The following is a 17,431-nucleotide window of genomic DNA, read 5'->3' as shown; positions in this document are numbered from 1 at the left end:
CCGGCGAGGGCGAGGGCGAGGGCGAGGAGCAGCCGTCCAGGGAGGTGGTAATCTTCCATAGATGCCTCTGCCTGGCCGATGCACGATTCACCCCGTTCTCCCCTTCCCCACAACATCCACCCCCATGCCGAATGCGCTAGTCCCGCGGTGGCCCCGTTACATGGCAGCCATTTGACGACAGTTTTGCCAGCCGCCTGCTCGCTGGCGACAATTTGCTTAAAAAATAAATCACGAAAACCACAGCTGGAGCAGCGAGCAGCAGCTCCAGTTGGCCATTCAGCAGGAGAGTAAGCCGCCACGACGTTGCCACAATCAAATGCCCGGCAATATTTAATAATGGCCAGGGACAGCAGTGGGAGCCTCGTCCATCGACATTAAAAGTTCAATAAATTATGAACAATTTGCAACTGTAAGTTCCTGTGGAGCTTGGATCTTCTTGGATCTTCTAAGCATTCGAAATATCAATAATTAATGACTCCATCGATATAAATTAATTGCAGCCTTGTCTCGTTAGCAGCGCCGTTGTCCACCGCCCACCAGGCAGCTGCCAGGCGAGAGTCTCTCTCTCTCTCTCTCTATCCATTCGAAGAAAGAAAAACTTTATTTTTGCCTAGAGCTGCGGAGGTGTCAGTGGCGCAGCATCGAAACGGTAGCACACGGTGGGGTTTGCGGAATTGTCAAATGATTTACATCCGACATATGTATGCTAAACTCACGAATCTATCTGCGGCACGATTAGGACACAAGCTCGAAGCTGCTGCAGCATGCTCGTGTCTGCTCACACCAGACACGGCAGAGCGCATTGGTGGTGCTTGGGGCAAGCAAGTCCTGTGGCAAGCAATCGTAATCGTGGTTATGACAAATTTCCATGTGGCTCTCGTTCCTTCTTTTTGTTTTTAGTAGAGCACAGATCACAGTCAGTTCAGTTAGTGGGGCACATGTACGAATGTACCGCACTGTAGCGCACTGTAAGAGCCCACAACTCTGGCATCAAAGTAATTGGGACCTTTCTCACTTTCACGCGCACAAATTATACGGTCGCGCAATTTTCGGTGTCTGCCCGAAATAATGTACGAACTTTCTTATTTCAGTCTGTGCTCATCGCAGTCATCCACGGCAGATCCATGGCCCCTGTCCCTCTGTAACCACCTCGAGCTCTACCTCCAGCTAGAGCTGGCTCCTGGTTCATGCTCATCCTCATCCTCATCCTCATCTCATCGCTTCGTGTTTGGCTAGTCATGACTTCCGCTCTGGCTCTCTGACTGCACTTTGGCACACATCCAGAGACAGGCAACAGCAGCAGTGGCAGTTTGCCCCATTATGTGGCATGTATGTTGCCTCAGTTGCAATGTTCTGCTGCCCACACAACTCGAGCAGCCAGCCAGACAATCGAAGCTGCTTTGATCGATCTGGAGACAAAAAGAACTCCGATTGAAGTCCATCCTAGGGATGCTCCAGATGCTCCAACCCCCATCCAACTACACTGACACCCCCAGCCCATATGCTTGGATGTTGATGCCACACATCCGAGAGTCCGGCATAAATATTTCATACGGGGCCAGGGGCTAAGTTCCTTTCCTTTCCTTTCCCCTCCACCCACCTCTGGGCGGGGGTCAGCCTTATCGGCCTTGCTTTACGGCCACCTCCCCACCAGCCATACGAATTTTCTTTTCACCTTTTCAAACTGGCCAAATTAAAAGTTTTGTTTGCGTTCACATAACTTTTCAAAGACTCTTTGAATGTGGGCCCTGGACAGTGGCAGGGGCAGCAGTTGAGTGGCTGTTGACATGGACAGGACGCAGGACGCAGGACGCAGGATGCAGGCCGGAGGTTGAGATGTATCCTGGTCATGTGTGGTGCGTGTCCTCCTTTAAATTTTCTTGTGTTCAAGCGCAAACTTTTCAATTTCAATTCTTTTTTTGTGTGTGTTTTGCAATACCCTTCATGTGGCGGGGCTGCTAGGATTTTTTGTGGCACAAACGAAAGTATTTTGAAGTATTTTATCAACTGATTATTGCTGCAAGTGGAATGCAAATAAAAACAAAAGTAGATTTAGATGACCATTTTAAACTTAAACTAAGCGAAATAAAACTAAATTATTTAGCTATAAAATCACCAGACAATTCATTGTTGCAATTACTTCCAGCACCCATGAAACCATCTCTATTTTTGAAATAAAAATATAAATGTTGGGGCTAACTTAAATTAATATTTTATAATGACAACTAAGAGTTATTTGTTTAATCAACATTTTTGTAATAATAGGTACAAATAAGTGGGATTTTTAATATGTATTTTAAATTTTAAAATTTAATATATTTTGTATTTTTTTTTCCACCGCCCAAACCTAACCCATAGGAAGTGTATTTACGGCTTCGCCCTGAAATGTTTTCCTTGCTTGGTTGCTGTTGTTGCCGTTGATTTTTATTTATGCTTATGTTGTGCTTTTCCCTTGACAAACAGGGGGAGGTCTCATGCCATGGAAAAGCAGTGGAAAAGCAAAAGGAAAAGAAAAGACTGCGCAGGAAGGCTTATCAGTTGGACATGCTGTATTTTAATTGTGGGCACTCGAGTGTGAACCACATGGAAAAGGCACACCCGCGCGCGGCAGTGGCAATCATTCGTGGCAGGGGGTGGAGAGGGAAAGTCGAAGCCGAAGCCCCCAACAGTCGTCAGGTACAGAGCAAAGCGGCGACCCGCACAAATGGCCAGCACCGCCGGCAAAAAAAAAAAAACAAAACCAAACAAAAAAAAAGAATGCCAAGTTTTGTTTTTGAAATTTTTGTGTGGTTATCGGCACAGGGTTTTGGATGGCAGGGGGGTTGTTTTGATATCAAGGTACTCCTCGACCCAAATTGAGTTAGAACTTCTTTCGTTCGGGGGCAATGGGGCAATGGACATCAGGAGTAAGTCCATTAGCTAATGGATGAAGGAACTTCATTACGAGTGTGTCTCTCGGTAGCCAGAAGTTGTTCAATCTCTTACAATGAAATCTCGGCGACAATCTGTATCTTCCTTTCAAGCTCAAGCTGGCAGTCTGCACTGGCCCACTGCCCCTCAGCCCCTCAGCCCCTCTGCCCCTCTGCCTCTCCTCTCAGATTGAGACTGCGACTGTGACTGCTCCCATCCGCCTTCGGGTTGTGGTGTGTACTTGTGGGTGCGGTTTGGCGATCGAGCGAGAGAGAGAGAGGGAGAGGGAGAGATCCCCAAGAGATCTGAGAAGATCACTGCCCACCCACTCACATTTGCATTTGCCAAGCCCAGTCGACAGTCCCCACAGTCCACAGTCCACAGTCCACAGAGTGTGGCCCTGGTGGTGGTCATCTCTTTGGCTAGCCCCTACGGTTGCTTTATTGATGACTTTTAACAGCCAAAGCAGCGTCGTTTAAATAATGAGCCCATGGGTCGAGGCCACCAACTGGCAATGCGCTGCTCTGAGCCCACACCTCCGCCTTGGCTGTCAGAGCAAGTCATCGCTGGATCGGATGGATCGATCGATCGATCGGCAGACAGACCAAGCAGACACAGCAAACATATCGTTTGCTTTGCCTTGTCCTAGGATCTGTTCACCATCTTACAGCTGCCACACGTTGGGCAATCCATTGGGTCCATTGATTAGGCAATGTCCGTTCCGTTTCGTTCCGTTCCGTTCCGTGTGCATGACTAATCCAAAATCTCAATGCAAAGTGTCGACTCACGGGGCATAGGAGAGAGAGATGGGCCATGCCCTGGCTTTCTGCATGTCCAGCTGATGGCTGATGTGCCAACAGATTCACTTTCAATTTTGCGCTGTCCGTTGTCCGTTGTCCGTTCAAGCGGGAAATTGCCCAAAACTAAAGGCAGCTGAAACGCAGAGGGGAAAGCTCAATCAGTGAGTAAAAACACACGCATATCGGTGCCATATGATTAGTTTTCAACGTTGTCGCTGTGGCCGCTGGAGCATGACAATATTGTACATCAGAAACCAGAACCTAAACTCAATTCCAGCTAAATCTTGGCCCAAGCCAACAGCAAGAGCAACAGCAACAGCAACATCATCATCCAAGTCGTTGTTGCCGTCGTCGTCGTCGTCGTCGTCGTCGTTGTCTTCTGTGCCATTGATGACCAGGAAAGTTGGGCGTGGCCGGCATGCCCCGTCAATTGCCCAACATGGGCATGGGCAGACTTTGTCTGGAAGTGGAAGTGGAACTGGAACTGGGATTGGGACGTCGCTGGGGCACAACCTATGCTTATCCCATGAGGCATGGGCGCGTGTGCACACCCAAAAACAACAACAACAAAAAGACACACAAAGTGCGATCGCTTACAAGTACAAAATTGTCCCGGCCTACGCTCTTTGTCTCCCCAAAACGTCTCTTTCTGCTGCCTTCTGTCTCTATCAGTGCGTGTGGCAGAGCTGTGGGAAGGGGACAGGAGATGCAGCAGTGATATCGTGGATATCGCGGATATCGGGGGCATCGAATGGAGAGCAAGACATAACATAACGCCAGGTACGCCCCAGCCATAGCCGCAGCTCATTTGATATTCATTGATGTGGAGCACCAGCACCAGCAACACCAATAAGGGGCACGGCCACGACAACGACAACGAAAACGACAACAACGATCTTGTGGCATTGCTGCTGGAAGAGTGTAGGACTAGCAGGAAGTTATCCCCCAAAAAGAAAAGCTGACAGAGAGGAAGGAGCTGTCTGCATGGGCAATGTCTCTATAGGAGGAGCGCGTATTTAATCAACTTTTGGCGACTAAATACTTGGACCAGACTGAGACCAGGCCCAGTAGGCCTTCGCGTTGTGGTGTCATGCGCCACCTTAACAGCATTTTTTTGCCAGTCCCATTTGTCATTTGTGGCCAGACCCAGTCAGCACAGTCGCCGTCCCAGACCGAGAAGGCACAGAGCAATTCATTCATTATGTGGATGATTTTGTGGCCGGGGCCACAGTCATTCGAATTCATAGAGCAGCAGAGCCAGAGCCAGCAGACTGCGTGGGTTGTCGTCGCTTAAGCTAAAGAGCAAACACCACACCACCACACCACCACACAGAGGAAAACAAAAGACTTTTGAGATGTAATAAGTACTCAAGAGAGTAGAGAATCTGGCGAAGGGCATCGGGGGAGCTTGGGCACCCAGCGATCTTGAGGTGAACTCTTGTATAACCTTAGGTATTCCTTTACAGCTGCTGCCAGATTTCAATGTTCTCCCTCTCTCTCTCTCTCTCGGTGTGATCCTCTCTCATTTGTCATACTCGCATCATCTATTGCAATGACACACCCCATTCCATTCCATCCAGATCTCCCCCAACCCAAGTCGCTGCCTGAATCATCAAGCGACACACACAGAGAGAGAGAGAGAGAGAGAGAGAGAGAGAGATACAATAATGTGTGTCTCTGTGTGTGTGTGGAGTAGACTCTATGCCCAAGCGGTAGATAAGTTTTCGCATTGTGCACTATGATGCGCCAAAAACACACACACAACACAGCAGATTGCCATCGAGAGATATCCCATCCCGTGGCAGATATTGCAATTAAGATAAACCCGCTTACGGCATATGCGAACAAACCTCAGGCAACCAGACCAGACCAAACCAGACCAGGGCTAATACCAGCGCTATGAACCCAAAGACAAAATCAATGCAGACCAAAAGACCCCGAAAGTTGGGCCCTGTGCCGTGCCGCTCCCCCGTTTTGGCTGTGGCATCGTGACTCGCTGCTCCATTCAGCTGCAGCTCCAGCTCCAGCTCCAGCCCCAGCTCCAGTTCCCATTCCCAGAGCACGCAGCAAAAGGAACGCGAAACCCACGGGAAATGTTCGACTTTTCCGCTGGATAACTCTTAGGTGGAGGCCTGATCCTACGCCACGAAAACTCTCCTTAAGAATTATTATTGCATAAATATTTTGAAACGATTCTTCGATTGCTGTTTCAAGAAAGAACAAAGATCCTGTAAGCTGAAAGAATTCTTGCACAATCCTTAGCCAAGTTAAAGGTCTTGGTCCTATCAGAATCTCCACTGCAATCAATTCTTTCCTTCTTTGGGATACCACAAAACGATGGCATATTCCTATTGGCACTTGCAGTTGACATTTCAGAGTGAAGAAAATACCAAAAACGTATAAATAATAAATGTGGAAAATGTATAAATATCTTTGCTCGCACATTAGCGATGAGATTTTCAAGTTCACCCCCTGCTACGAAGCGACAGTTCTCCCTGTACCCCCGTCACTCTCCCTGTCCCTGTCCCTGTCCCTGTTAGTGTCTGCGTAGCCGAGTTGGGGGCTGGTCAAATGAAACCAAAAGCAAAAACGATGCCAAGACTTGCCACTGGAAGTGCCACAGCGGCTGCTGGCAGTTTGTTCCATCTTTGAGGCCTGTCCCCTGTGTGATCTCCGCACATTGCAGAGACTTAAAATAACATTACGCCCGCGATGTGGTCTTCAGAGAGCGACAGAGAGAGAGAGAGAGAGAGTCCCTGAGTTGGGTCTCGGCACCATGTGTCTGCCATATGTTTGTCCATGAGGCGATGCCAGCCAGCCAGAACGGACCGACCGACCGACTGGCCGTGGGGCTGTACTCCATGACACTCCACTCCACTCCACTCCACAGCCAACAGTCCGCGATCCACAAATCCACAATCCATTCCCAATCCAAAACGAAATGCTGTGATCTCTCTGTGTTCTGCTCTGAGACCAAGACCAAGAGCAAGACCAAGACCGACACCGACCCCATCATGTCATGTCTTTTGCCTTTTTGTCAATGTTCTTCCATTTGTGGACACACTTGAGATTCCATTAATTCCAAAATATTTTCATTTTCATTCCCATTTTTATTTTATTTTGTTCCCCAGTTTTAGTGAGCATTTCAAGACCCCAAAGACCATCCCCTCGCTCAGTTGTCACTGCTTTTATTTATGGCTAAAAATGCTACTGTTTCCCCCCCTCCTTATGAGAGAGAGAGAGAGAGAGAGAACGCTGAATAATTGTCACAGTTGGACAGTGTACATGGTCGAGCGTAGGGAGAGATCGGGGAAGGGCACAGACGCCTCAAGATGATCGCATCACAGTCGAAAGAGAGCAAAAGAGATGACACCACAAGCCACTTGAGTAACGGCATCTGTGGGAGAGGGAGAGGGAGATGGAGAGGGGTAGGGGGTAGGGGGTAGGAGTAGAATCACAATCCAGACTCTGAAGTGGACCTCTCTCTCCGGGCTAACCACAAAGCAGTTGAAAACCGAAGCGGAATTTACACACTCGAAGATCGGTGAAAAGAGTTCCCGAAAAATAAGAAGAAAAATCCGTTGGAAAATCTTTCACTCTCTCTCTGGGAAACCCTGAAGCGGTTTCGTCTCCGATTACTGCTGTGGCCAGGGGGAGGACACTGCCCATCGGCATTCAAGTGGCTTCGATGCACTTGTGCTCGGCGTTCAATTAACATTTGCCCTGGCAATGTTTTCTTCGATCCACTTAGATGTTTGCCGAACAACAGCTCGAAGGGGGTAAGCAGAAGGTCCTTGTGCTGGGAAAACGTTGAACGGCAGCTAGGAGAACACTTGAAAAGATTTAGAGAAGAACCCAACCTGAACTGAAATGGAAGAGATGTGAAAGAAGGCTCCCAATCGAGGAATACTTAACATTCCATCAGCGATTTATTCACTGATTTCTTCAGTGATTTCCTCTGCCAACAATGCTGAAGGGTCCGCAGGAGCAACCACCGCAAGGCAATGAGGACATGCAGCGGTTTTGTTGTTGGCGCCCCTTCATGGCCATCGAATGTATAATCGATCACTTGGGTGGCCAGGACACGCGGGCCTGGCCCCCCTCTTGGGCCTGCCTGGCCAACGCTCGAGTTTGTTGGGTCATCTAAACAAAGGGGCTGGGGACAGGGGCCACAGCAGAGAGCCGTAGAAGAAGACTATATCAAAATGTGGCACTCTGTTGGCCCGCTCGCTGCTGCTGCTGCTGCTGCTGGTGCTGCGCCTGGTGCCCGCTGCTTGTTAAATCGATAAACTTTGTTTAGTCCTCGGAAACAACAAGAAGCAGCCGGCCCAGAGACCGAGACCCAGCGACCAAACACACAGCCAGCCCATAACCGAAACCACAAAGACCGCCCGTTAGCCATGGCTACGCGACCCCCGGGATTGGGTCTGCGATTGCGATTCCGATTGTGGCCTCCGTGGATTGCGTCAATCAACAATATGTCAACGGGAATGGAACGAATGGACCCCCAAAAAGCAAAAAAAAACAAAACTCTTTCTTGCCTGGATATTCTGGTGTGACATTAACTCATTTGGTTGTGAGTCCTGCTGCTGCTGCTGCCCCGTATCCTTCTGCTGTCCCACCTCCGCCTGTCAGTGGCTCGTTTAATCGATCAACGGCCAGCCGCTGGCATTGAGAATCGGTGCCACAAATGGTGCCACGGGTGGCAGTGGCAGGTGGCAGGTTTCTGTCGTTTCTGCTGTTGCTGGGTTGAGTAACCGATGGATGAGCAAATGGTTGACACAGCGGGACAGTGTGTATGTGACCCCCAAATCGATCTAACAAAGCTGTTCACGCGACAATTAATAGCTGGCGGTGCCCCACAGATGCCTGGCACGGACAGCGGTGGCACAATCACTGCGGGGGCCATGGCGGTATAGGCATGGATACAGCAAGACTGGACCCAGGAACAGACACACCAGACACAGGCCCAAGAACCGGTAGCCGTGATAATGGCCAGCCGTTGGCCAAACGATTGAGCTGCGATCGTTGGATGTCTGGATGGCCACTTAGCCAACCGGCAATCATTTTTGGCCAGGCCGCGCAGTGGCTGCTGCGGCTGCATCGGCCTTAATGCTAATGGATGGATGGATTGCCTGCGCTGGCCTGCTGCCTGTCTGCCAGTCTGCTACTGCCCCTTGGCCAAGATCTGGAGCTGACTCTTGGCCACGTCGATGCTTTGCAGATTACAGATGGAGGTCGAGGCAAACCAATTTGTCGACACTTCTACTGCTCGCTGGACATGGCTACGCCGCAGGATCTCATGGCAGCTCCTCAGCTGCCATAATGATGCAGTTTCAGGGGCAGTGGCTGTGGCAGTCTCTGTGCCAGTGGTTGCACTTCCTTGCGCTGCAGTTTTGTGCCACTGCACCGCGGACTGCCGGAGTGCACTCTAAATCTCAAGCATCTTTGCGCCGCTTCCTCTACTTTTGCTGAAGCTGCGTTTTTGCCCCTTTCTTGTGCCACATATGTCACATGCGAATTGCCCGCCGCCGCCCCTCAAGGCGGTAATTGTCGGCAATTCTGTAATTTTCGTTTTTGTTGCTCGCGGTTTTTGTTTTATTTCGGTTTTTTCTGCTTTTTGTCAAGAAATAAACACAAGAAAAACAATATGGAAACAATATTTCTCACATCTTGCCGACAACGGCGACAATCGACAATGAATCGGTTAGAGCAGAGGCCGTCCATCGATGCCGATGCCGATGCCGATACCCCAGAGAGCCCTGCCTCCATATGCATACATTATCCATCCATCCATCCATCCATCCATCCATAGGTACCTTTAGCCGTACACATATTCGAATGAGATGAATGTTTAATGGATATACTCGCATTCGGATTCGCATTCACACTCGTGAATGTGTGAGGCTGTTGATTGCGTGCTGCAATTGAGGCGCTCCGAAGGTTTCTCGCACTTGGATTTGGATTCACGATGGTAATTGCTGCCCTTTGATCGTGCCGAATCGGAATAACCAACCAAACAGTAAACAGGAGAAGCGAATATTATTTGACGATCCAAAAGTGAACATAACTCGATCTTAGCACATGGCAAGTCTTCTTCCACAAATGTTTCAACGATTTAGGGATGGGCTATTCAAATGGTTTTTTTCTTCTTTGCTGCAGAAATTAGCTCAAGTTTGGTGAAGCATTTTAGGGAGTTTTCCATCTGGTTTGCAGGTGAAGTAACTGAAAGTACATTTCTGTTTTGATTTTGATCTGACCTGACTCCATGATTATCTCTCTAATAACTTTCTAATATCGAAAGTCTGCTATTGAGTAACTCGCTCAAACACTCACAGATTTCCATAACAAAATCTGAATTCAGCAAAGCTCTAGATAACCTTATGAATTATTTATAGATAACAATAGATGGGAATAGATACATTCACGTAGCCCATTCACGATTTGTGTTCTGGGAAAGTCCGTCTCCTCTCTGTCTTCGTGTGGATTCCACGTTCCGTGCGTCCTCGCGCCGTGCCGGCTGGGCCAGCGCTGGCGAGGCGACTGATAAGAGCCATGGCTCTACCGCACACTTAACCCCATCCGACTGCCCAGCAGAAGCCCTACGCGTCCCTCTGCCAGCCACACAGCCACCCCTTCAGCCCACGCAGCCCGCCAACAGCCATCACCTTGGCGGCGATATCGTCGTGGCACACATTGTTTTCTCTCGCGTTCTCTATCTCTGGGACTCGGGCACGGTCTCTGGCTCTGGCTCTGGCTCGGCTCGGCTTTCTCGGCATGTACCCTCACCCCTGCTGAAGGCTTTCCCTCTCGCAATGCAACTGCTGCTGCTGCTGCTGCTCTCTCGCTCAGTCAACACTCGCTGCCTACGCTGACTGAGCGGCAGAGAGAGTCGCTCTCTCGGTCGGTCGGTCGGTTGGCTACCTGTACGGCGTGAGAGGCAGCGTCGTAGCCGGCAGTCACAGCAGCAGCGACAGCAGCAGGTGGGGGAAATGTTGAGGGGTTGTGGCTGGGAGGCTGTGTGGGCCGAAAGGGGGCGGCGATTGTCAAACAAATATGCGAGAGCACCGACGGCCAATCGATGACGAACGCGCGTGTGCGACGCTCGTGTGTGAATGTCGTGTGTGTGCGTGCATGTGTGCATATGCATGTGTGGGTGCACATAAGCGCCAATATATATGCTATGGATGTGGACATGACTCTACTTAACAACCCAACCCCCCCACCCAACCACTCGACGAGAAAGCAAGCATCATGCGTGTGCACGGTAAGGGGCCTCTGGACACACTCATACGCACTCAATAAACACATGTGTGTGCTCGCCAAACCCCACCGAATGCACCCCCTTCCACTCTTCCACCCACAGAGACCACTCACACACACACACAGTCACACACACACACAGTCACTATTCACAATTAACAGTAAAACAAAAGCTCGCATTCACTTTTGGCCCCTCAGCGAGAACTCAACCACACACACACACTGAAACACACACACCTACACTCGAATAATACACATATGAGTGTGCGCTGGATTTCCCATATCAAGAGCCAGCCTGACATTAATGGCTGCAGCGACGTGGACGCCGACGTCAGCGCAGCGGCCAGTTTGGGGGCCACCTTGCAACCTGTTCGATGTTGCGGCTCGCAGCGAACCAACAGCCAACTCCAGCTCTATATCTCTCTCGCTTACACTCTGGCCAGGCTTTGATTATTGTTGACCCCACCTGATGATGGCAGTGGCAGGGGTGGCGTGGGGGGGGAAGGTGTTTGCTTGCCCCAAGTGAATGCCAGAGCATTCATTGATTCATTCACCACTGATCCAATGCAACCACCCTCCCTCCGCCCACTACTGCTGCGATCGCCTCTCCACCAACCACACCATCCACTCGTCACGACAACAAACCGCGTTGCCGGCTGTTCAGTTCGGTTGGCGCTCGGTTCTGGCTGCAGCTGCGGCGGCCCCCCAATGATTAGATGCAACCGAGCATCCGCGTGGCGAGGACGTGCCCCCAATACGAAGCAGCTCCACGACGGAAAACCGCGCGAAAAGCCGGGAAAATTTTGCGTCTATAGCGGCCTCTTGAGTTTCCTTTAACTCTCTCCCTCTCTTGAGTGAGTGCCGTCGTCGCCAGGCAGAGGCTAAATCTGAATTTCTGAATCTGCGGCTGTTGCGGCTGCTGTTAATTTTTGGGCGCGGAAAGGTGCGCGCGCGCTTTAAATTCAGTTTTTTTTTTTTGTATTTGTTGTTTTTGTATGTTGTTGTTTTTGTTGTTGTTCGATTCATTCATAAAAGCCGGCCGCTGTCGCCGTTGCGTTTGCTGTCACCGTTGTCGTTGACGCTGCAGTCGACGCAGCCGCATTCACAGGGGTTGCAATCAAACTGCTGGACAATCAAATTGCTGGCCAGTCTTGTCCGTTCCACCCATACTCAGACACAGCTTCAGACTCAGCCATATATACCCAACAATCCCACCCATCCAAATAGTGACCCCTTCTCCAGAGCATACATGCATGCATGTGTGTGTTTACGGGTGTGTGTTATCAGCGGCGACTTCGCTGCCCGCGCTGCCTGCGTCGAACCTGGCTCACTCCTCACTCGCATTCTCGCATGCCTGCTTGCTCGCACTGCCTCGCACCTCCACCCACCCCCACATACGCACATACATGTGTGTGATGGCCAACGGACCAACGAGTGGCAGCGCGCAAACCAAATAAGCAAACGCAGTAGCGACAGCAGCGGCAGCGGCGACCCACCCAACCCAAACCCCAACCCACCACCGAACAAAAACAACAACCACCACAATCAAAGGGCTGGCTGGCTGGCGCAAGGGTAAAGCTTGCTGCGTTGGCGTCAGCAGCATCAGGCAGGCAGGCCAACGCAGCGTCGCCGTTGACGCTGCGCCACGCCGGCATCGCTTAGCCAAAATCAAATTTTGAGATTGGCATTAAAGTGCAAAACCCTAAATAAAATTGAATTATCTGAACGTGTGCGTCCGCAGTCGCTCGCAGGACATCGACGCGTTCGGACATGTTCGCCTTTGCCTCTAACTAGCTTGAGCTTAGTCGAACTCACTCTCTCACATACACACAGCCAGCTAGCTACTATTTCCAAGCAGCAGCAGTAACAGCCACAGCCACAGCAACAGCAGCAGAGCCACTCTGCTCTCGCTCTCTCGCTCTTGCTCACCCTCACACACGCACAGACTAGCTAACACCGACCAGCAACGTAGAGTCGTCGTGTCAAGCTTTTCGGTCTGCAACGACCAGGTTCGTGTTCGCCGCCGTTCGCCGTTCGCTGTCGCCTTGGCTGGTGTTGTTGGTATTGTTGCTGGAGTGCTGTTGGAGTTCGACGACGGTTGTCGGTTGTGTGTTGTTGGGCTTTGTGCTTTGTTGGTTGGACAACACACACACACGCGCATACACAACGGCACATTGCCGTGGCAGCAGAAGCAGAGGCTGAACTGAACAGCGCCACAGTCGCAGCCGCAGCGAAGACGCGCTCGCCGCTAGCAGTCGCAAAGCAGTCGCGTACTTCACTTCCGCCGTTACCGTTAGCACCACACAAAAACCGGACGACGACAAAAAAAGCTCCCGCCATCCGTCGCGCCACAAACAGCAGTAGCAGTAGCAGCAGCAGCAGCAGGCCGCAACTGGAGCCCCGCCGCAGCAGCAACAATAAATAAACAATAACTAATATTAGCTATTTTTTCTACCCTCTCTCTAAATGTAATATCATCCTCTAAAAAAAAATATTCAACACAACCACAACAACAACAACAACAACAACAACAACAACAAAAGAAGTGCAATTTTTTTCAAGTGTGACCAAGTGTGAAAACAGAAAGAAATCAAAACAAACGAAAACGAAAACAAGAAACCAAAACAGAGAAGGAGGATCAAAGCAACTCCAATTGGAATAATGTTAAAGCTGTTTCCCAGCTCCTATTGCCGGAGGGGTAGCGATATCTAATAGACGAGAGACGTGAAAGACGGGGCACAGACACACCGACAGACAATATGGGTGGCAAATGCAAATGCAAAAATAAAACAAACGAAACGAACAACTGTTTTCAGAGGCCGCTACCAAAAAAAACTACCAACTGAAAAAATATACACACAGCAGCAGCAGCAGCAGCAGCAGCAATAGATTAATCCCCCGTGAAACCGCACCACCGCAAAGGAGTGAAGAGGAGAGTAAGGAGTAGGCCAATAAGAAGAGAAACGGTTCCTAAAACGAAGAAAGACGGAAGCGGATACAGGAAGGAAGAAGCAGCAGCAGCAGCAGCAGCAAATAGAGAGAGTGACCCTTTCGCCTTTGCCTTCGTCCAAGCCAAGGTCACAAGATCGAAGATGGCATCGCAGGAGTAGCCCACAAAGGATACTTACATAGCTGGATACGCATACATATGGAAAGGGAGTCAAAGATCCAACTGCATTTAACGCGCGCGTGTGTGTGCATTGTATCGTCCTGTATGTGTGAGTGCGTGTCCTTTTTTTGTTGTGAAACTTGAAGGATGAGCTAAAGGTAACCGAGTGCAATAGTAACGTAACCGTAACGGGACCTTGAACAAGGAATAAGCAACAAATATCACAAGAAAAACAAAACAAAAGCTTAAAACAAACATCGGGCCATCGTGGGTAGGAATCGAAATTCGAAATTCGAAATTCGAAAATCCAAGTTCTGGCATTGACAGCACACATAAGGACCGTCGCGGGGGGCACCCCCTGTGTGTGTGTGTGTAGGAGTGTCCGCAGCCTGGAAAAGGAAATCTTTGGAAATTGGAAAGAAAAATGAGAATTAAAATGCCAGCGGTCCGAATTGCACAAGGTAAGTGGCGCTGCTTTGGAAAGACTCAAACATTCTCAGTGGAATGTACTCCTAGGAAATGTGATTCCAATTGGATGTTCATCTTGCTGGTTGGGTGCACGATGAAAGCTTTCCCAGCTGTCATCTGCATATCGCCCTTGGGCTGTCTGGAACAACTGCAACTCAGAATCAAATGGTTTGGGAGGAACTTGACTCATTGAAAAGCTGCATTTATTATGCTTCGGGGTCACCACCTGTCATAGTTTGACATTTATTCGCATTCCATTCACTTTTAGCCATAGATTGTGGTGTATCTTAATCTACACTTTAAGAGAAGATTTTCTGCGAATAACTTGAATTTCTTTTTGGAATCCTGGAAGCCTCTTGCTATTTTCAGTCTCTGACCCAATTTCCACAATCAAATCATTGGACATGCAGAAAGACACCTGCAATCGGTGACCTCCATGGATAATCGATCATTTATCGTCTTTGTTCGATGAATGTGCTTGTTGGTTAAATCGTTTGCCACTTTGTCCATAACAGATTATCCCCAGGTTCATGTGAACCTAATAAAAACTTTGTCATATCAGTGCACCCTTCCCACCTGCCACGAGTGCCATATGGAACGGCACTTCCCCTCCCCTCCTCGTCTTTCTCGTTTTGTATCTAGTGGGAGTTATCGCTGAGCGATATCGCCATGCGTTAAATCAGAGCCCAGTCCGTCCATCAGCTCGTTCGAGGTGTGTCCCGCCATGATTTTTCACATTTTGGTTTCGCTTTTTTCGCTTTTTTTGGCTTTTGCTGATTTTTGTGGCATTGGCGTTGTTGGGCTGTAAAGTCAGTAACCAGTCTAGCATACCCTTTTTGATTTTGTTTCGATTCCACGAATGCCCTATCCCAATGGCCGAGGGTATTTCGGAACGTTTTTGGGGAGCTCCGTCGCTATTTCAAAGGGAAATCAAGGTGGCCGTAAACCCATAAAGCAGCGGTACGGCACATAACGGCACGGTGCGGGGCCTGCACATGGGTGTATCCCTCCATATCATTGTCATAATATGGATTGTAGCCGTCCGCCATAAAAAATATTGTGGATTGTTTCGCTCTGCTTTTGGGGGTTTCATTTTTTGCACAGATTTTCCACACACTTTTTTTTTCTTTTTGCCCAGTGCGGGGGGGTCAGTGAGGGGGTTGTGGAGAGCAAACAGTGTTATCGGATAGATATCTAGATAGCGGGAGTGGACAATGACGCACTTCGGTCAGTCGAGAAAAGAGAGAGAGTGAGAGAGAGAGCGAGAGCGAGAGAGAGTCACGGACCAACCCCCCCTTCTCCCACGAAAGTTTTCTTTTTTAAAACAATTTTAATTGCTCGCAAAGTTGTTTGTTTCGGTTCTTTTTGTTGTGTGCTGTTGTGTTGCTTTCTGTGGATGGCTTATTTGTTTTACAAATCAAAGTCAACAAAAAGCAACAAGCCAGTACCGCCCCCTCCTCCCCACAACTTGCCACATTTAGTGTTGCGCTTTTTCTTGATAAAAAGTAGAGCGACAGCTGACGATCGCTTGGACCCACCTAAGGCCTGAGGTCTGGTTCTGGTTCTGGTTCTGGTTCTGAGAAGACTGCTTGCTGTCCCCCCTTATCGATATCGCTCCCCGAAAATTGCTGTTGTTCGAACCTCCCTCCCACACTCCCGCAGCAGGTAGAGGTGGGGTTGGGGTAGAGGATGTGGCTGGGGCTAGGTCTGTCCTATCATAATTAATTGCTACAATTTCAATTTTGATTTTCGATTCTCTTGTTCTTGGTTTGGGTTTTTTTTTGCTGTTGTTGTGGTTTTCTTGTTGTCTTCTTTGGGGTCTGGGAATCTTTTTGGAGGAATCTTTTGGAGGCAGATGAACATTTTACAGCATTTCGTCATGCCCGTCACCCCAGTGGCCCAAACGGCCTCTGCCTCTCTGCCTCACTGTCTCTTATCACAGGTGTTTATGGGCACGGAGGGATGGCACGGAGGGTGGTTGTGGTCTCTCGCTTATCACAGGTGCTGGGGCACCGGAATGGGTGGGATGGAATGGAATGGAATGGGATGTGTGTACTTCACTGATGAGTAATTTCCGAGAACAAGTCTTTGGTTCATGTACGACAAGTGATTGAGAAGTGCCCCAAAATAATAGGGGAGTGGGTGACAATTCTACAGAGAGTGGGAGAGCGTGCTGGAGTGGGAGACACAACGAATCGAATATTTGTGAACGTTTAAATTAAGCAATTTCCAATGCCCTTTGACACCCATTGAACCCTTTGAGTGTGCCTCGAAACGAGTGTATTCATGGCCCGTGGCATGCCGTTCGGCTTCAATGCACTAGCAGCCTGGGCAGTGCCTCCTGGTCAGCGCCAAACGAGCGGCACGCGTCCGTTTTGCCTTTTTCGTTCGGTTCCTGGCTGCAGCTGTAAGTCGGGCAGGGCCTGCACCTGCAGCAACCCACCTGACCTCCAGCGATTCGATGACCGATGCCGATTCCGCTACCGTTTCCACAACCCCGCTGGAGTGCTGGAGGTTGGGCATCTCATGGTCGAGCGGCGTGTCCTCGTCCCCGTCCTCGTCCTCTTCATCGTCCTGGCGCCTGGCTGTGCCTTGCATTTGCTATTTTTGCTGTTGTTTTCCGTGCCTTTTTCGCTTCGTTTCTTTTAATTTGATTATCGACCAAACAGTGTCCATTAAATGGGCGAAAGCGACCGACAGGCCGACCAGGCGACCAGACCGCTGCCACTGCTGCTGCCACTGCCCCCTGCCACTGCCTCCATGTCGATGTTTTTTTATTGTTATCCTGCCGCTGTTTCAGGCGGCGCCATGACAACCACCGACCACCGATGGGTGCTCCTGGTGCTCCTTGTTCCTGCTTTTGGGCTTTTGGCATTTGCAA

General features: G+C 49.7%; 1 protein-coding gene across 2 annotated transcripts in view; it reads left to right on the top strand.

Moving 5' to 3' along the window:
- Nucleotides 1-12,862: 12,862 nt before the first annotated feature.
- LOC117580937 (transcription factor hamlet) overlaps nt 12,863-17,431 on the top strand; it is a 46,959-nt gene continuing 42,390 nt past the window's right edge. For both annotated transcript variants that reach the window (XM_034267720.1, XM_034267718.1), the window contains exon 1: nt 12,863-14,543. In XM_034267720.1, coding sequence (XP_034123611.1) covers nt 14,507-14,543 — 37 coding nt within the window. In that variant the 5' untranslated portion in view covers nt 12,863-14,506. The remainder of the gene's footprint in view (nt 14,544-17,431) is intronic.

Source organism: Drosophila guanche, unplaced genomic scaffold (assembly GCF_900245975.1).
Source record: "Drosophila guanche unplaced genomic scaffold, DGUA_6, whole genome shotgun sequence".
NCBI classification, from domain to species: domain Eukaryota; kingdom Metazoa; phylum Arthropoda; class Insecta; order Diptera; family Drosophilidae; genus Drosophila; species Drosophila guanche.
Note: the sequence above shows the minus strand (reverse complement) of the source record. Positions and strands in the feature narration are given on the sequence as shown.